This window comes from Balaenoptera ricei, chromosome 13 (assembly GCF_028023285.1).
Source record: "Balaenoptera ricei isolate mBalRic1 chromosome 13, mBalRic1.hap2, whole genome shotgun sequence".
Lineage (NCBI taxonomy): Eukaryota > Metazoa > Chordata > Mammalia > Artiodactyla > Balaenopteridae > Balaenoptera > Balaenoptera ricei.
In genome coordinates, this window is record NC_082651.1 from 31714626 (window position 1) to 31735117 (window position 20492).

Here is a 20492-nt window from a genome sequence, read left to right on the forward strand (position 1 = left end):
TCCCCCACACTCGTAGCAATACAGCTGGTGCTGCTCTGTGTAGCTCTATGATTTTCTTATCAACCTACCTCTTCTAGAGTTGGCAGGGGGTAGATGACAACTTCTCCTCTCTTGCCATTGCTGTGTCCTAAAGGAGGTCACTCCCCACAGGGCTTTACTTCAAAGCTCAGTTCAAGCCCCACTTCCTCCAGGAAGCCTTCTCAGGTTACCCTAGACCTCTGCCAGCTGACAGCACTTCCAATGTTTCTCATTTGACACTTGGTACTGCTATCTGTCTCTCTGTGTGTCCTGCCTCTCCAACCAGAATGGCTAGAGTCGTGCCTCTTCAAAGCCCCGGGGGATTTTTGTTTTGTTTTGTTTTGTTTGCCCAGCATTCCACACACTGAAGGCACTTGGAATTGACTGTGGGGGAAATCTGTGACCTTCCCTTCCCTCTCCATCACACAAAGGATCTGCCAAAGAAACCCAACATCCCCTCCACCTTCAGAGCCTATGTTTGAAGTCACCGGTGTCCACACATCAATTTCCACCCAAGTAATTGCAGCCCATCACACACACATCATCCCCTATATTTCAAACTCTTTGCAGTTGTCATGGGAACTGCCTTTGCCTTCATTCACTGATCAGGCCTCACAATTAGCTTTGGCAGTGGAAGTCTGTATCAACGGCAATCTCGGGGAGGAGAAAGACAAGGAGGTGAAAGAACAGCAGCAAAGGAAGAAAAGGTGCTCCTCCTTGGAGATGCAACAGAACCAGACTGAACTCAGGCACCCAGTGATGTCAGAGGGAAAACAGAGCCAGCCAGCAACTCCACCTGCATAGTTCCATACCAACAAACAGAATGCACCCAGACCCCCCAAGGCTGACAAGCAGCAGCTGTGGCTCTGCCCACACCCCACAAGCCATCCAAAATGCTTGTAAGAAGGTCTTATATTCCATGAACCTCATCACGGTCTCCCCACCCCAAATTCAATAGCCTTGGACCACCAAATGTTCCAGGATCCAAGCAAATAACACAGAACCTTCATTGAGAAGGTGAGACAGGAATACTGAGTGGTTTAGAAACCTGGGGGCAGCCCCAGGGGAAGTCTTCCAAGAATAGTTAACACAAAGCATCTTACCTTCCACCTTGAGGATCCATGAACACCCTCAGCTGGTGCCCTGTGGTCTGTCTGTGTCCTTCCACACCGCTGCCGCCAGCCGTGAGCATTCGAGTAGCATCTCTGCACAGCTCAGTTTCAGGGGAGATGCCTCCCTCCTCCTAGAAGCACCCCCCTCATCTTTCACATATCACTACGCTGAAACTCTCAAAAGAGGTCCCTTCCCTTCCATGATGGTCTCTCTTCACCTAACAGTGACTAAGGCTGGTCTCTGCCCTCAAGGCCTCCCACCCTTGTAGCCCTACCAGACTGTAATAATTTGTTGCCACGCTTGCCTCCCTCCCCAGACTGTGAGCTCATTAAGGACAGAGTAAATGCTGCCTCCCCTTTACCGACAGCTCAGGCTCAGCGCAGCGCCTCGCACACAGCCAGTCCCAGGCGAGATGTGCTGAAGGAGGCTGGGAAGGCAACTTGCAGGTTTACCAGTCAAAGCAGATGACGTCCTGTCTCTGGAAACTGAAGCGACGCCAGAGAGAGAAGCTGCCCTCCCCCGGCACAGGGGACACTGGAGGTCCTGGGACTGAGGAAGCATTCCAGGAAGGTGCCTCCCCTCCGTATCCTCCTAGCACCAGCTCTTCTCCTCTCACTGGCTCCCAACGCCCCCACCCCATCCTGCAGCGTCAACCATCCAGACAGGACCCAGGCTCATGGTGAGAGGATGCCATTCCCTCTCTCTTCTAGGGCTCCAGGATCATTCCCAGCTTCAACCAGGGAACTGGGGTACCCAGAGCTTACTCTTAAAGGGCAGAGAAATCAATAAAAAGACAGAACAAAATGAGACCAGAGAGAGCCACCCACAAGAAAGGCTCAGAAGGGAACAGACTCTATAGTCCAGTACCTTGCTACTTGTTTTTGACCCAGCATCTCCACACCCCTTCCTGAGGCTTCCTCTGGCAGTAATTAAATGGGGTGGGGGACTATGGGGCACATGCATTCTGGCAAATGCTCCCAAATGACTCTACCTAATGCAACTCCCTTTCCATTTGGAGCATCTAGAATTGCTGCTCTACTAGTAGTGGGAGGTGCATTATTCTGTCCACGAACTCCCTGGCTGGGTGTGGGGAGACAGGGCACAAGGGAGTTAGAACATGTACAGGTCAGAGCCAGCAGTGCAGGAACAGAGCTTGTGTGACCTGAAGCAAGCAAGCAACCCACTGTGGTCACCGGAAGGCTGGCCAGTTACCCCACACTGGGCGCCGGCTTCTTTTTTTTCCCTCCCTCAGTGACTAATAAAAACTTAGGTTATCAGATTTCTTAAGCAAATGACAGGAGACAAGGCCACAGAGGGGTGTGTCCACTCCAGGTGTGCCAGCAGCCTGGGCCCTGCACAGACACACTCAGGCAGAGGCCCAAAGCAACCCTAAAGGACTCTCACAGCCAAAGTGCAGCAGGGCTCAAGGTAGATAAAGGGGTCGCATTCCTTTCCAACACCTGCTCTCTTCCTGAGCATTCTGCCCTCAATCCACAAGGGAACTAGAAAGAAGTGATGGGAAGGGGAGGGGGAATTAGTGACAACTCCTGAGATCCCTGATGTGGTCTTTCAACTCACCCAGTCACCACACTGCCTCCTCCAGGATGAGAGGCCCAAGGCAGAGAGGCAACTGCTGACTTGGGGTGGGGCATGTGCCCGAGTAAGAACCCTCAGGCAAGCTTCACCAGGGCTGCTGGGCACAGTGAGGGTGGGAGAAGCCACTTTCCCCCAGAGGCAGCTTCAGAGAGCCCTTCAGATGGGGAGCCACACCGCATTCCTATTGTTTTTCCCCACAGCAGATAATTAAAACACGGCCCATGCCTTCAAGGGAAGCAATAAATAAAGAGAGCATGCTCAGTTAAAAAAAAAAAAAAGACGCAATACGCTTTGACATGGGTTAGAACTCAGGAAAGCATTGCCCCTTCCATATCCCTCACCACTTACCTTGGGGTGGGAACAGGGACCCTAACCCAAAAAATCCTTCCAGGAATCACCAACTGGGACAGCTACTTCCCCAATCCAGAAACAGTCTTCAGTGAGGGTTCAGAGACCACGCAGGGAAACTCCATGCCCAGTAGAACTACTCATATTGAAAAAAAATCTAACACACAAGCCACTTGAAAGGTAGCTAGTGTGCCTGAGTTTCTGAATTTAATTTTAATTAATTTTAATTTTTGTAGCCACACATGGCTAATGGCTATCATATTGGACAGCTCAGGTAGAGCATGCTTCTTAAATTTGGGAGGTCATGAATACTCTTGAGAATTTGCTGAAAACCACAGCCCCTCTCCCCTGAGAAAATATACCCCTGCACATTCACACACTTGGCTGAAATTTTCAGAGAGTTTACAGACCATATTCCAACCCAGGTCTGAGATCAGGTCTAGAAATTGACCAAAAACGTTATGGCCTAAGAGCAATGTTTCTTCTGCAATGTAGTTGTCTAAGGAATATGTTATACTTTACACAGTTTGAGCAAGAGACCACCACGTGTGGAAGACCCCACCTGACAGAGGACGTCCTTGTAACATCCCAGCCAGAACATCCAGCCTCTACTCAGACCCATGCAGGCACAGGGCTGGTTCTTCAGTCTTGGAACAGCTATAAATGTTAGAAAATTCTTTTTTCAAACATGGATTCAGGGAGATCAGCTCAGTGCTTTCTGACGACCTAGAGGGGTGGGATAGGGAGGGTGGGAGGGAGATGCAAGAGGGAGGGGATATGGGAATATATGTATACATATAGCTGATTCACTTTGTTTTACAGCAGAAACTAACACAACATTGTAAAGCAATTATACTCCAATAAAGATATTAAGCAAACAAACAAACAAACATGCATTCAGTCTACCTGCTAACTTCTACCCTCTAATAAAAGTTCCACACATTCCCCTACACAAAGGAACTGACTCCCTCTTCCACACAGGACTCGTCTTAGCCTGCGATCCTCTACTCATCTTTTTCAGTTGTCCTGCATGTGACTACTCTGACAGAGCTCCTAGAGACAGGCTGTCAGCACACCTTTTAGAGTTTCAGCTATTCCTACCTGCTATTTCTTTTTTTAAAAACAAGTGCAGAACTTTGGATTTACCCTGATTAAATTCCATTGAGTTTGGCTGAGGCCCATTGTTCCAGACTGCCCCCAATCTCCTTAACCCCTTGTTCTACCATTCAACTTAAATATCTGCATCACCACTACTACCGCCACCACGACCCACCTACCCACTGATCACACCTGCTCCTACCTACATCTTATGAATAGGGGGCACACATCCCTTCAGCTCCTAAGCCTCCAGACCCTTCCATGAGATCCAGGGTTCTATGGGTGTGCTCCTCCTGTTCACAACTACCACCAGCTACTACTCTCTCGTGGGGCTCCCATATCCCAAGTCAGACTGCTGAGCAGCAAACATCTTCTGAGAACCCTTTCCCAACTGTTCTCAGAACACACACACAAGTTCTTAAAGGGCTTATTTTATTGATAACTCACTAGACTAGAAGGAAATGGACTCCAGAAAAACAAGAATAAACATGAACTAAATCTCAAGATGTTCTCGTCTCCCTGGCCTACAGGGCAAATGGGTTGGATCACCCTCCTTACCCTTGTTGGCAACTGGAGTTCTTTTTTCTTTTTAAGTGTGATATACCAAATTTTTATTCCCATTACCTCTTTTTTTTTTTTAAGATTTTTTTGATATGGACCATTTTTAAAGTCTTTATTGAATTTGTTACAATATTGCTTCTGTTTTATGTTTTGATTTCTTGGCCACGAGGCATGTGGGATCTTAGCTCCCCAACCAGGGATCGAACCCCCACCCCCTGCACTGGAAGGCAAAGTCTTAACCACTGGACTGCCAGGGAAGTCCCTGCAACTGGAGTTCTTTACCTCTGTTCATCAAGACTTACTTCTTGGGGCTTCCCTGGTGGCGCAGTGGTTGAGAATCTGCCTGCCAATGCAGGGGACACGGGTTCAAGCCCTGGTCTGGGAAGATCCCACATGCCGCAGAGCAACTGGGCTCGTGAGCCACAATTTCTGAGCCTGCGCGTCTGGAGCCTGTGCTCCGCAACAAGAGAGGCCGCGATAGTGAGAGGCCCGCGCACCGCGATGAAGAGTGGTCCCCGCTTGCCACAACTAGAGAAAGCCCTCGCACAGAAACGAAGACCCAACACAGCCATAAATAAATAAATAGATAAATTAAAAAAAAAAAAAGACTCACTTCTGTCCCCTTCTCCATGCCCCATCCCCTTCTCCACTCACAGAAGTGCCACAGACCGGCTCCGCAAACTCTCATGGACATCCAAATCACCTGGGAATGTGGTTAAAGTGCAGCTTCTCATTCAGTAACTCTGATGTAAGGCCTGAGATTCCGCGTTTCTAACAACCTCCCAGGTGATGCCGATGCTGCTGGTCCACTGATTAGCAAGGTGGAAGTATGGTTGTAAACCATTCAGATGCCCTAAGACTCAGGTGAGCAACTTGCAGTAAAGAGTCCAGGGTGGCTGCCCGTCATTCAGCTCTCATCTGTGTCAGAGGAGTTCCACTGTAACTACACATTAGATACACCTGGGGAGCCCCAGCCCCGTAGAGAGCCACCCAAGACCAATCAAACTAGAATCCCTGGGGGTGGGATCCAGGTGATCCCAACATGGAATCCCTGATCCACACTGGTTGATAAAAAGTTTGAACAACAGGGCTTCCGTGGTGGCGCAGTGGTTGAGAGTCTGCCTGCCAATGCAGGGGACACGGGTTCGAGCCCTGGTCTGGGAAGATCCCACATGCCGCAGAGCAACTAGGCCCGTGAGCCACAGTTACTGAGCCTGTGCTCCGCAACAAGAGAGGCCGCGATAATGAGAGGCCCGCGCACCGCGATGAAGAGTGGCCCCCACTTGCCACAACTAGAGAAAGCCCTCGCACAGGAACGAAGACCCAACACAGCCATAAATAAATAAATAAATAAATAAAATAAACCCAAAAGTTTAAAAAAAAAAAAAAAAAGTTTGAACAAGGCAGTTATACCTGTGCCCTCTTCAGGATGACTTTAAATAAAAATTGGTCCTCTGATCTGTCCACGAAGCTGGCAGGAAATACCATCATTTATCTGCAGAAGTCCAGGCCCACTGGTTTGACTGAGTTTCTTTGTAAAGAACCACAGGGACCCTCAAAGCTCACCACTTGTCTTTCTAAATCTCACGAACCACCTTTTAAAAAATCTGCTCTAGAACTGTCAAAAACTGACATTGGTTTACAATTTCCACAGTCTCTTTGAAAAATGGAACTTTCTGCCTGTCTCTGGTCTTTTGGCCCTCTTCCAATCATCAGAATTCCATAACGATATCATTCCATGAGTATACCTGAAGGTGTGCAGTAGGGAGTGAATGACTCAGATTCAGGTAGGGTAGCTGGCTCTCCTTTCCTAACCACACATGCTGTGGTCTCTCCCCAGTTTATACTCCCTGACATGACAGGGATCTAGTGGCTTCTCTCTCTCTGTCACTAGTTCTGCTCCAAAGTTGTAAGACTGTCCCTTCCTTCTATGCTCTTGCTGGGAATATATAAAAGACTTTTATTGTTTTGAGCATTTTCCACCACTTCAGCACATTCTGGCCACTGGACTCTTTAATGTTCCTCTTAAAGAGTCAGACTACACTTGAACCGCACCCCTTTCCATGTAAAAAGCATGGTCTTTTACTATCTGCACTCACCACACAGCAGCCCGAGCAGCCACAGAGATGGTTCACACCTTCCCCAGTCCCACCACCTTCCTCCTTAGGGCACCGTTTAGGACTGTTAAGTCAGCATTTCCTTTTTAAAAAGCAATCTTACCCCTCCAGCTAACTTCCCTTTTAGAGTCTGTAGCCATGGGGTTAAAACTGTTTACAACTGAAAAAACAATTTTCTAAAGTCTATGGTAAACACCTCTCCTTGCCCAGGCTTCTCTCTGGATTCACAAATGCTGAGATGGGGTCCCTTTCTCTAAAGAGTCTCATCAGTTCTCCTTTACCAATCAATTCTTCCTTTGCTGGCGGGAACTGGTGCCAGCCTGACAGCATCCCTCCTCATAGCCTCCATCTTCAGGAAGACAGAGCTACTAGCAGGCGAGGCAAGAAGTGGTCAGGTTCTGATATTGTTGAGAGATCCCCAATTCCAAGGTATCCTGTCTCAAAACTGGCACAGAGCTTTGTTTCAGCCACTAAATCCAACTGGCTGACGGCTAGACACACCATATATATTTCTATTTCTCTTCATTTCTCACCCACAACATTCTCAGTCATGCTTCCAGCCTTATGTATACATACTTCTAGGGAAGTCTTTCTCACAAAGGGTTTTTCTCCTACCCTTTTTACCAGACATTTACCTCCCTCACCATGAGCAACTTTTCAGTCAGGCCCTGGGCCACAGTGGCTCCTTGCTCCTGGGTGTCCAGCCTCCTCCCCCAGCAAAGAGGCCGGCAAATGTCTCCCTCCCTTTGCCTGGCCCCACAGTTCTATGAGCAAGCAGGGATGTCTTGAAACAAACATTTAATAAACAATTAAAGCTCAGAGACTAACAAACACAATTTTTATGCATAAAGATTAATTCTTTTCTAGATGTTCTAGGAATGTGTTGTCACCGTGCACTGATTACCTACCATGTGCTAGACATTCTGCATATTTTATCTCAATTAATCCTCACGAAGAAGGGTTAACCCATCTGACATATGAAAAAACCAATGCTCAAGAGAGTCAGCGGCACAGCCCTTACTTTGGGTTCTGTATCTTCACACTCACCAAATCCTACTTTTCTAATCAGTCGTCTTCATTGTGCTACAAGCCACCACTCAGGTAAAAAGAATGTGGAAGTCAAACAGCCTCCGACATCAGCCTAGGATCTAAATCCTCCCTGGAACTAGGAACGAAGACCTCAGTTACAGGAATGAACCCCTTCAGGTGTGTTACCTCTCTTTAGGGCACAGAGGAGTAAGTAGTCACCTACCTCTGTGGTGGACAGGACCAGCCCTGGGAGCTGCCTCTAGTACTAAAATGCTGAACTTTTCTGAGTAGATGGGCTCTGCAGCACCACCTACCCGCACAGGGTAAAAAAGTGAGGAGCAGGGAAGGAAGACAAGAAAGTCAAGATAATGTTCCCCCTCTTACAGGATGACACAAAGCATCTGTCAGCAGATAGCTCAAAGGAAGTCCCAAAGGAAGCTGGAGGAGGTGGAGACAGGATGGAAGTAAAGAAAGGTGCCCAGAAGAGGAGACGCTGAGAAGCACAGGTGCAAAGAGAGGGTCTGATTCCCAAGAGGCTCCTGGGATGCTGTGTCTTGTCCCACCTGAAGAGTAGGGGTCAAGTTCTAAAGTTCTATGGGTCTCACAGATGTAGAGAACAAATGTATGGACACATGGACACCAAGGAGGGAAAGTGGCTGGGGCCGGGGGGGGGGGGGGGGCGATGAATTGGGAGATTGGGATTGACATGTATACACTAACATGTATAAAATGGATAATTAATAAGAACCTGCTGTATAAAAAAATAAATAAAATTTAAAAATTTTAAAAAGTAAAAAAATAAACAGCATGCACAGCTTGAAAAAAAATAAAGTTCTATGGGTCTCCTCCTTTCCTGACCTCCCAAATCCTGGGACATGTTCCCTCTGCTACATGGCTGCTCAGACCTAGTGAAGGTCTCAGCAGTCCCCTGGGGGCTGTAAACACTGGGCTGGCTCCCTGGGCTCCCTCACTCAGGCACAGCCTCTTGGGAAAGAAAGGTGCCCAGAAGAGGAGACGCTGTCAACTCTGCCAGAGATACATTCATCAAGTGCAGTGTAGCCTGGACAGTGGTTCCCACATTTTCAGCCTTCAAGGACCAAATTAAAAAAATTGTGGAGACAGACACTAGTTACCATTTTGTAATTTTAGATCTAATTTCTATCAACACCTCCATTTCATTAAAAAAAGCACACTTTTAAACATCAAGAAGTACAAAGTACCTATCCTTAAAACAAAGTACTGCTCTTTAAGTCAAAGAAAGTTAACTTTAAGACAAAGCTCACTCCATTGTCCCCCTTCCATTGTTTCTCCAGAAACTGGGAGAACTCTGTCATGGGACAGCACAGGTGCACAGATCAGCACGTGGACCCTCTGTCCAGGGGGGATCACAGGACACCAGCCACATTTTCCCTGACCCTGGGGGCCTAGAGGGGCAGCCGGCCATGGCAAGGTCCACAGGGATGTAGACATCTCTCCGAGGGGTTGTCTCTAAGCCTCAGCCAAGCCAGATCCCCGGTCTCTTAACCACGACCACCAGGAGCCCAGGCCAGCAGCTTACACACAAGGATGACAGGCCCCTGGCTTCACTCCCAGCCCCTTTCACTCAGGTATGCCTCATTGTTGCCGAAAGAAGAGCTTAAACACAGTTCACAAGAGCCACGCGTTCCAGCCCAGAAAGCTCAGCCCCCTTCATCCCCCAGGGTTTGAGAGAAATGGAGTAAGAGAAAGGTGGAAGAGAAGGAGGTAAACCCTACCAGGAAGCAAGCAAAGGAATCAAGCTTTACAAGGTAGACGAAGCAGGTCCTACTTATACCAAAACACGAGATCTCATGCCCAGGAGTGAAGCCTACCACTGATCCCACCCCCCCTTTCAGAAAGGACTCACAGAGCACTGGGCCAGCAGGATGCCAACTCCCCCAAACACCAGCAACATAAAGGAGCTGGACACAGTCTCCCAGGCTGGGGTGGGGAGCTGCAGATGTGATCCAGATGTCTGCTTTAACCTGAGGCCGGGGAAATAACGGCATCAGTCCGCCATCCCTGGCCGTCCCTGGACCGTGATATGCAGCTTCCACAGGGAGTGGGCAAGACAAGGTGAGAAGGGGCAGAAACACCCCAGCAACACCCACTTTCCTGACCAAAACACTTGGATCTTTCTTCCCAGCCACGGGACCACAGCCCCACCAAGCTGGCGGCACAGCTCTGAACTCAGCAGTCAGGGAAATCCCGAGTGCAAGCCGCCAGCCCATGGAAGCCACAGGTACCCCGGCTCTCAGAAGTACAGTGGTTTCCAGCCCAGCTAGAGAGGGCTTCAAAGGCCATCAAGCACAACCCTTGCATCTCCCCAGGCAGAAGACAGACCCAGAGAGGGGACCTGAGTTGTCCGAGCCCTCAGACAAATCAGTGGCAGAGCGGGGGAGTCTCGCAGACAGTGCAGGCCTCCGTCTCTGTCCAGCGCCAGTTCCGCTGCCTGGAGCAACCTCGGCCGCTACACTGCTCCTCCCAAGCTGCTCAACTTCACTCGTCCCTACCTCTGCCAACTCTCCGCTGTTACAGCTGCCACCAACCTCACGCTGGCAGCCCACCACCAGAATGGAAAGGAAAGATGGCCAGTGCAGGGTCATTGCCTCTCCACTTCCTCCTCTGCTCTCATTCCAACTCCTTCCCTCTCTCTGCCTCCCTACTCCAAATTAAGGAAGTACTCCTTCCTGGGGTTGACAGTGTCTCAAAAACACATCATTCCTTCATTCAATTAGTATCTGAGTGCTTACTACACACCAAGGAACTGAGCCAGGCCCTGAGAACACAGAGATAAATGGTCCTTGACCTCAAGAAGTACTGTCTAGTAGGGGAACCCAAATCATGGGTTTCTCATTAAATTCCCAAACAAAAATTCCCAAACACTTTCAGGTATCATCCCAAAAACGATGGCACCCAAAAAGATTTAGGGAAAGAAACATCCCACTCCATCAGGGTAGCATAGAAACATCCCGTCGCTCCAAATTTTTATTTCGAAACCCATCAGCCTCCAACCCTTACCTGACACCATCACTCCCCACATCACCCAAGCATTGGTGTGACCTTGAAACACATCTGAGGCTTCAAGCAGGACAAGAAACTTCTAGAGATAAAGCTGGATATCATTGTCCTGCATCAAATGCAAACATCAGAGATGAGACTGCTAGCTCAGAGCCCTCTACAACCCGGTTCCTCTCCTATCAATTGTCGGCCGGGCAAAGGAGCCTAAAACAGCTTCCAAAGACAGCAACACTCCTATTTATGGCCCCACTCAAAGTTGGACCAGGAGGATCAAAACGGGAGAATGGGCTTAACTGGCTTTAGCAAGACCCCTGTGAATACAGCACCCTCAAGGAAGGGACAGGGCAGCCACGCAAGATCCAGCTTACCTCCTTGAGAAGCCCCACTTTTTTCTTCAGCACTTCACACTTGCGCAGTTTGCAGATCTGATGTGTGCGGCGGTTGGTACAGCTGGTGCAAGCCCCACAGTTTTCTAGCCGCCGGCAGGGCTCGCAAGTACCACACCGTTTCCGTTTCTTCCGCCCATCTCCACCCCCTCGGAGTTGGGGTTCACTCCCAGCCATTGGGAGCCCAGGCCCCTGGAAGCCCCCTACCATCACCTGGCCCTGAGGGAAGTCATAAAGGCCTGGCAGGTCTGGCTGGACTGCCAGGGGCACCTGAAACTGACTCATGACGCTGCCAGAGGTGGGGGCATAGGTGCTGGGGCAGAGCCACAGTCCAGCTTCCTGCCTCCAAAGGCCACCAACAGGTCCTTCTCTCCTAAAGCAGTCAAAATCTACAGGGTGAAGGCAAGTAGCTCCAGGCTCCGGGATGGGTGCCTCTTCTCAACCCCTCTTCACCTCCTCTGCAGCAGTCTGATAGGACTCAGTTGGGGGCCACTCTCCCACCTGCTGGGGCCCGGGATCTGGGGGAGGACACCAGCGGCAGTCCCCAGAGAAGGGATCATCTTGGCTGGGTGGGTTCTTCACCCTCACCCACTCTGGACCCAGGCATGAGGTGTACCAGTAGGTGTGTGATGGGGGCAGGGCAGGGTGAGGAGTTTCTCCTCCGGTATTTCTTCTCCCGGGTCAGGATGATGGAGAAGGCAGCGCTGCCTGAAAAAGAGACAGAAAGGGGAAGCGCATCACTCGGGGCTCGGGGACAACTTTCACATGTTACCTCTTCCTGCTTCTGGGAAAAGAGAAGATGGGGGAAGAGAATGGGCTTGCTCTCATGAAGTTCTGCCCAGAACCTCTGGCAGGGCACACTAGCACCCGCTCCCTGAGGGAGAAGGCCTAGGGCCTGACAGGGTGGTAAGGAAACCTGGACGGCGAATTTAATGGGTGGTCAAGGTGAGATTTCTAAGAAAGTTGTCCTTCGCCCCACCCCCATGGGCTTGGGAGAGTTTTGCCAAAATTCCCACACACCCCTCACGGGAGGTGGCTAGGCCCTCCCCAAGGGAGCACAGCTTTCAAAATAAAGTTTGCAGAGAGCTTCACTCGGCGGGGCTGCCCGGGCGCCCCCTGCACGGAAGCGGCCTGGAGAGGGGCGCGCCCGGGGTAGCCCGCGCTGGCCGCCCAGCCGCGCTCCCCGCCCGACGGCCGGACCCGGGAGGGCGGCCCGCTCCGACGAGGGGGCGCTAGGAGGGGGGCGCGCTCCGGCTCAGGCCCGGCGCGCGCGCGCAGCCTCTCGGGCTCCTTTGTTCTGGGGCCTCGGCCGCTCGGCTCCGGCGGCTCCGCAGCCCCCGCCCCGCCCCGCCGCCCCCGCCCGGCTCCGCTACACTGTGATCCGCAGCACCCCCGCCTCGTCTCCCGCAACAAAGTAGCGGCCCCCCGGCCGGCCCCCGGGCCATCCCCTGCCCCGCGGGCCGGGCCCCCCCCCACGCTTCCCCTCCCCCACCCCGGAGCCGGAAAGGCACCGACTGCACCGACCTGCCCGCCGCCTCCGGGGCGGAGCGCACAAAGGGGCAAAGTTTCCCGGCCCGCGCCGCCGCCACCACCGTCGCGGCCGCCGCCGCCGCCTGGGGCGCCCGCCTCCTGGAGCGCCTGGCCCGGCCGAGCTCGGCGCACGGAGCCCCCCGCCCGGGCCGAGGAGGGGACGGCGCAGGAGGAAGGAAGAGGCAGCGGCGGCCGCGGCGGCAGCAGCAGCAGCAATGAAGGCGTCCGCGGGACTCCCCGCCCCCCGCGCGCCGCGGCACGTGCTCGCCCGGGGACTCCCCCGCCCGGGAGGGCGCGCACGTGCGGCCCCGCCGAGCCCCGCCGAGCCCCGCCGGCCCCGCCGCCGCCCCCTCCGCCGGGCTCGGGGCTACGCGAAGGGGGAGTTCCGCGGAGGGGGAGGGGACGGCGCGGGCCGTCCTCGAGCGGGTGGGGGCAGGGCCCGGCCCGGACGCCGCGCCTTTGCACCTGCAGTACTTCCCCTCCACAGCGGTCGGTCCTCCCGGGACCCGGCCGCCCTCCTCCGGTTGGCCGCCACCGCCCTCCGGCGCTTCTGCAGCCCGGGCGGGCGCGGCGGGCGGCGCGGGGTGGGGCACGCGGACCTCCCAGTCTAGGCCCTCGGCGGAGCTGGCCTCGGTGTCCCCACTTCCTGCCACTCCCTGCGGGCCGAGCGGCCCGGGACGGCCCCGGCGCCCCCGGGAGTCCTGAGCTCCGGGCCCGACTGACCCCCCTCTCCTGGCAGCCGCTCGCTCGCTCATTCCGAGGCAGGACAATGGGGTACATCGCGCGTTTGCGTACCGAGTCAGCCTGGCCGGCAAGGAGGGGATACCCGCGAGCAGAGGCCGAGGGCCAGCCGGGAGGCACCCTCGCGGGGGTGACGGCCGAGCGCCCTACCCAGGCGGACCCCGGGCCCCTGCCATCGCGAGCCTCCCCCGCGCCGCTCTCGGCTCTTTCGCTTCGAAAACAAAGACTAATCCGATACCCCCGCCCTGCCTCCCAGAGGAGGGGAAACGGGCGCGTCGCGGAGGGTAACCGAGGAGGACAGCGTTCAGGAGGGGCTCGGACAGCCACCGAGGGGGCCGTGGCGCAACCGAGCCCTATAACCCAGAGCAGACACTTTGAAAAGTCACCCCGGGCTATTTTCCAGCCAAGGGGCAAGGCGTAAGACTATTTCCCAGTTGCCAAACTGCCTGTTCTCTCAGCTGCTTTTTTTCCTCTCACCTGTTGTTCAGGCCAAGTTGAAATTCCAGGTTAGATTAATTCAGCTCCACCCATCGGGCCTGACTGCCAGGCTGGTCCCCGAAGCTTCCTTCCACCTACCTGGGTTGCTGGGGAGAAGGGTGAGTCTCTAACACACACACACACACACACACACACACAAACACGGGCAAGTCCTGGCAGAAACAACCACGGGCGGACTGGCCTGACCAGTTTGGGCGGTGTTCAAGGAACCAGGTATCTGGCAGGCGTCGCCACCGGGATGAAGCTAACAACTCAGCCAAAACTGGAAAAAGAGCATTCGGCCGGTTATTTAAAAGAAGAAGAAAAAAAAGTAATTGATCTCAAGTAGCGCTGTCCAGAAAGCCCTAGGCGGTAGAAGCCCGGGTTCCGTCTGGAACTTCCCTCCCCACAGGCCTGATTTTGACAGCCTGCTCCAGTGGCCAGGTTGTCAGCTGTGGGAGGGCGGTGAACATGGCTGCAATACCTACTTCCTACTCTGGCCTTTGAGAGTAGGAAAGAATTTCTGTTCAGGGAAGTAGGACTAAAACTGAGAAGAGATACCAATAGAGTAATTTTCAGTCAAACATGAGAACAGTTTGTGGACTTTGTTTTTTATGTAATGAATGTTTAACGTTTTAAGTATTTTATTTTTAGTAAAAAGTATGTATATTAAAGAAAACATAGGCAATAGAAAATTATAAGACAAAAATAACCCCAATACAACATTTAACCTTTTGCTGTATTTCCTTCTAGCCTTTTCTATTTGTAGATTATTTCCTTTTTTAAAATAATAACATGGCTGTACTCACACTGGTTATGCAGTTTGCTGTCCACTTTTTACTTAACATTATATTATAAGTATTTCCCTATTTGATAGACAATCTCCAGATAGTGTGACAATGAAGAGGGTGGCTTAGGAGTCAGGGAACTGTGGGTTCCAGGCCTGGCTCTGCCACTTGGTAGCAGAGTGACCTTGGACAAGGTACTCATCATTTCCGAAGGAATCCAAGTAAAGTACTTAACATAGTGCTTAATAAATAACAATTATTGTTTAATCCACATAAAAACCCGGTGAGGTACATACTATCTTTAAACCCACTTTACAGATAAGGAAATAGATTAAGTAATTTGCTCAAGGTCACTCAGCTAGTGAACTGTAGACTCAGAATTTGAGCCCGGCATCTTTCCTCCTGTTTTCTGTCTTGGTGAATGGCACCAGCAATTTACTGTGCCAGTTTACTCTTCACCAGCTATCTATGAAAGGGTCATTTCACAAAATCCTCTGGCTTAGGTAACAAGATGGATGCTGGTGCCATTCACCAAGACAGAGTACAGGAGGAAAGATGCCTGGGGACATCTGCGTGGAACTGAGTGTGGAGCTGAGGAGGCGAGGCTTGGGCTGTGGGCCCCATCAGGGAGCAGCTCGTGAGGCCTCAGGTGTGGAAGACCTCACTAGGAGTGGACATGGAGAGTGAGAAGAAAAGGCAGCCAGGCCAGAGCCCTGGCGAACACCAGCTCATGAGGGACAGCAGCTGACAAGGGGCCATCAAAGGAGACAGAAGGAGCTGCCAGAGAGGTAGGAGGGAAAACCAGTCCCAGGCCTGAGATGTGCTGTCAATCTCCCTCTGGAGCCTTGTATTTCAGCAGTCTTGTCACTCATTCCTTCTGCCCAAGGAAACCCCTTCCCACTTCAACCCCTTCCCAGTTACTCCTTCTACCTGCCAAATTCCCATTCATCCCGCAAGTCTCGGCATAACTGCCAGTTCTTCCATGAAACCACTTCCAGCTCTTCAGACAGATTCCAGAGTCCCACCCACTCTCCCTCCCTGGAAGTTTGACGCTGCCTCCCCAGGAAAATCTTATCAGTACTGTAATCATTTGCACATTTCCCTCCCAGTTACTATGAGCCCTTGGAGGGCTGGAACCCTATCTTTTAACCTTTGTAACTCTAAAGCTAAGCACCCAATCAATATGTGTTCAATGCAGAAACGAGGTCAGTAGAGCCGGATGAATGAAATATCCCAGTAACACCAAGCACCCACAGACTTCCAAGGTTTATTCCTGCTTGCTTTCCTACCTGCACGAACCCTTCAGGGGCACTCAAAATAAAGTCCAAACTCCTCAGGCCCTGCCTTCCCAGGTCTGCAGCCTCCTGTGCTGCCGGGTTATTCCTACTGGACCAGCGCTCAGGGCAGGAGAACAGCTGGGACCGGCGTGGAGGTGGCGAGCGAGCCTCTCTATCTGAAAGCAGCCTGAAACCCGAGGCAGTGAGTGGTTCACTAAGTGTGGTCCCAGGTCCGCAGCGTCACCAACACCTGGGAACTCGTTAGAAATGCAAGCTCTCGGGCCCCACCCTAAACCTACTCAAGCAGAAACTCTAGGGGTGGGGCCCAGCGTTCTGTTTTAACAAGCCCTTCAGGCGTTGCACCCTCAAGTTTGAGAAGCGGGCGAGAAGCAAGTTCAGCACCTAGGCGCCGGCCAAGATCACGCCGGAGGCGCTTAGAGAAGGCGGACCCAGGGAGGCTCCTTTTATAAATCGGCTTGGCGGGCCCCACCCCCAGCGGCCGAGGGCAGAGCCTTTTAGGCAATTGCTCCGGTGAGGTTAGGACCTGGCTGCGCTGCTGCCCCAAGGACTGGAAAGGGAAATCCCGTCTCGAGAAGGAAGAGCCCGAGGGACTGCAGGCGCTACAGAATTGGCAGGGGGCGTTTCGCTGGATGGGGACGGAGGTGGGGCTGGGGAATAAGTAGGGCTTCCATTGATGAACTGAAGTTAATTCCGCACTGGGCAAAGGGCACAACAAGTGTAATTGGATGTGCGCGCGTGTGGTTCTTCAGGAAGCCACTGCGTGGAGCCGCCACTGCTGGGTGTTTGCCCAACCTGCAAATGATTGAACGTGACTGACCTCCTCTGAGGCACTTGGCTCCACTCCTTCCCTTTAGCTAATAAGCAATTTGTCCTATTTGAAGAATGAGCTTTGTATTACGGGACCTTTTGCAGAAATGTAAATATACTCCAATGTCCACACCTGAGCTTCGTTTTAAAGACTGAAGGCATTGGGAAGTTCATTTGATTTTTGTTGTGTTCTTCTTTGGTCATGTGTTGGTTAAAAATATTATCACCTTACATTTGCATAGAGCTTTCCCTTTGCAAAGCACTTCCACACCCTTTCCAGTTCTGTCTGCAGAGTGGCTGGTACACCAGGTGTGCAAATGTTACTTTCTTTTTCTTTCTATGACATAGTTATTATTGTTATTATAACCATTTTACAGATAAGGGAACTGGGACTCAGAGGGGTAATTTTTCCAAGGTCATTTACTACTAAGTGTCAGAATCAGGCCTGCAATCCAGGACCTCTGAAATTAGCCTACCAGTGCCAGGGCTGTTCTGGGGGAAGAAACTGGCATTTTGCTCTTGGTGAAAGGGAGATTCGTTAGTGCATTGCTTTTGGACATGCACTGGTTAGTGCGACATGTGTAGGGTATCTAGATTATGCTTTTGGATAACTCAGCAAATGCTTTCATGTTTTATAGCTATTTCTGTGACTTCATTTTGAATTTAGGTTCAATCAAATAGGTACACAACTTACAAGGAGCATGCAAGTGTCCCCTTCATAATGGGAAAGAGATTAAATAACCTGGAAATCTTCCAACCTAAGGGGGCTGGGCAGGAGGATGGGATCTTTGATTGACTCAGAGACTCAAGATGCTGAATACCCAACAGGAATAAAGGCCTTGATGCCCCCAAACCTTGATTTGACTGGGTGTATCAGTCAGGATCAGTTAAGTGGTGCTAGAGTAAGAAGCAATCCCCAGGTCTCAGTGGTTTGACAAAATTTTATTTCTCCATCATGAAATATGTCTCCTGGGGATCAGCAGGAGCTCTGTTTTCCATAACCACTTAGGGACTCAGGCTGCTGCAACTAGACATGTTGCCTCCTCAACCCTGAAGGCAGGAAATGAGGGTGGGGCCAATAGAGCACTAACTCGTAAAGCATTTACCTGGAAGTAACACACATCACTTTTGTTCTGATTTCATTGGCCAAAGCAAGTCATAGGGGAGCAGGAAAATGCCATAGGTGCAATGCTCCCATGTGCCTGGAAGGAGAAGCAAAAATATTTGGTTAACAGCACTAATAATTAATACACAGGGAATGGTATGTGTGCATATGTGTGAGGTGGATGTGTGTGTGTGTGTATTTGAGGCATGTGTTAATGCAATCAGTTCTGCCCATTTCAAGACCATTTCTCCCTCCTGGGGACATATATTTGAGATTTCCACTCTAATGGGTGTCATTCCTCCCACTATGCATGTTCAGAGATTTAGATTAGTAGAAAGAAACCTGAGTTGAGGGAAGCATGGTGGGAGAGGAGAGTGACAGTGGAGCAAACTCAGTAGAAATTAATGTGTAAATAAAAAAAGAATCCAGAAAAGGAAGGGACTCAGTATATATGTCACTAGGGGCCTGCCTAGTAAAGAAACTACTAAAACAGCATAGCTGTGGCAGAAGCATTTCCTGCCTTCTTGCCATTCACTCCCACTCATCCTTCCTGGCTAAACTCAGTGACCCTCTGGGAAGCCTTTGATTATCTCTCGAGACTGGGCCCACCAGTCATAGCATAAGAATGAGTCAGTCTGTCCCATCCACTGTGTAGTGGATGGGGACCATATCTTGTCCAGAGCCAGCTTCAGTCTGGGGTCTTGGAACAGAGGCAGAGAAACCAGTTGGAAGGCTGTTGCAGGAACCCAGGTGAGAAAAAAATGGTGGCCTCCATTAGGGCAGTGGTGGTGGGGATAAAGAGAAATACGTACTGGAGAGATTTAGGGAATCAAATAACAGGAAGGGGCTGATTGGATGAGGGGTGGGGAGGAGATTTCTGGAAGAGCAGCAGGGTGGATGGTAGCACCAAGGGGCCTAGAGGAGGAGCAGTTTGCTAAACGAGGTCAGCAAGGACATGTTCCATTTGAGGCACCTGTGGGACCGGCCCACAGAGAGACCCAGGAAGCAGCGAATAGAAGGTCCTGGGGTTCAGGAGGGGAAAGCGGCTGCGCTCAGATCTTAGATCTACCTCTTGGTTAAACTTCAACATCAAATCCTCAAACAAGGTCATCATATTTTAAAAGGAACTTGCAAAAAAAAAAAAAAAAAAAAACAAGAAAAAAAGTGGGGAGTTAGGGGGAGGAAGCCACAGAAAATACGTGAAAATAAAAATTGTGAGATTCTTGAACTACAAATCCTGAGAATCCAGTTAGAGGAGTGCAAAGGCTTCAGGGAAAGAGCTGAGCCTCCCTAAAAGACTGGTTCAACTTCAACCAGTTTGTCTCAATAACTTATTTCCGTAAGTTGTTTCCATCCCATCTCCTGCTGAGCAGGGGCCTACTTGTCCCACCTGAGACCTGAACTTGATATCAACCCCTTTCATCCTTGAGGCTCCCCTTCCCCATATCCTTTTATGGATGAGGGTCAAGTCCCATTTGCAGAAACAGTGCAGTGCAGGGGGACAAATCTTCAGAACCCCTACCAGAGACCCCTTTCTTCCCACTCAGCCATTGTGATACACAGGTGCCCTAAAGATTGAGAAGCTCTGCTTTAGAAGTCTACAGGGGCTAGGGATAAGAAGGCGAGAGATAAAAAGGACACAGGTGTCCCCCATGGACCTGGGAGAGAGGTTCTTGGAAATACCTGCACTAATGGATCCAGTCATTCAAGGTCACTCTAGCCTCGTTCCTGGGGAGGTATTCTGTGTTCCCAACATTGTACTATTTATCTACTAAACCAGGGAGGGGATTATCAGCTTATGTCTCAGTCTTCTCGCCAATCTCTAGGATGGTCCTAATGGTGGCATGACTAGGCCATCACCCACATCCACCTGATATTCAGCCATCTCAAACCACAGTAAAACTTGAATTTGAACATCGAGCCTTCGGGAAACAATCTAATTATTTATAGTGACTCAAAAGCCTGTAAGACAGGCTTCCCTGGTGGTGCAGTGGTTGAGAATCCGCCTGCCAATGCAGGGGACACAGGTTCGAGCCCTGGTCTGGGAGGATCCCACATGCCGCGGAGCAACTAGGCCTGTGAGCCACAGTTACTGAGCCTGCGCGTCTGGAGCCTGTGCTCCGCAACAAGAGAGGCCGCGATAGTTAGAGGCCCGCGCACCGCGATGAAGAGTGGCCCCGCTCACCGCAACTAGAGAAAGCCCTCCCACAGAAATGAAGACCCAACACAGCCAAAATAAATAAATAAATGAATAAACTTAAAAAAAAAAAAAAAGCCTGTAAGACAGAAAATGGGTGTTCAGGCAGAAAGAGGCCACAGTGAACAAAAAGATTGGCCATTCAAACAGGGATATAGGGATTTCCCTGGTGGCATAGTGGTTAAGAATCCGCCTGCCAATGCAGGGGACATGGGGTCGAGCCCTGGTCCAGGAAGATCCCACA

At 51.2% G+C, this 20492-nt stretch overlaps 1 protein-coding gene across 6 annotated transcripts in view; it reads right to left on the reverse strand.

Moving 5' to 3' along the window:
• The window catches only part of TET3 (tet methylcytosine dioxygenase 3), a 116731-nt gene extending 100558 nt beyond the window's left edge, over positions 1-16173 (reverse strand). Inside the window, exons 1-2 of one of the 6 annotated variants that reach the window (XM_059942633.1) lie at positions 16131-16173; positions 11288-12013 (exon numbers count right to left, since the gene is read on the reverse strand). In XM_059942633.1, the coding sequence (XP_059798616.1) occupies positions 11288-11590 (303 nt within the window). In that variant the 5' untranslated portion in view covers positions 11591-12013; positions 16131-16173. Of the gene's footprint in view, positions 1-1121; positions 1528-3637; positions 3651-11287; positions 12327-12829; positions 12921-13630; positions 13659-16130 lie in introns of those variants that run through there. The other 5 variants (XM_059942632.1, XM_059942631.1, XM_059942634.1 and 2 more) reach the window with 5 other exon arrangements.
• Positions 16174-20492: the final 4319 nt, after the last annotated feature.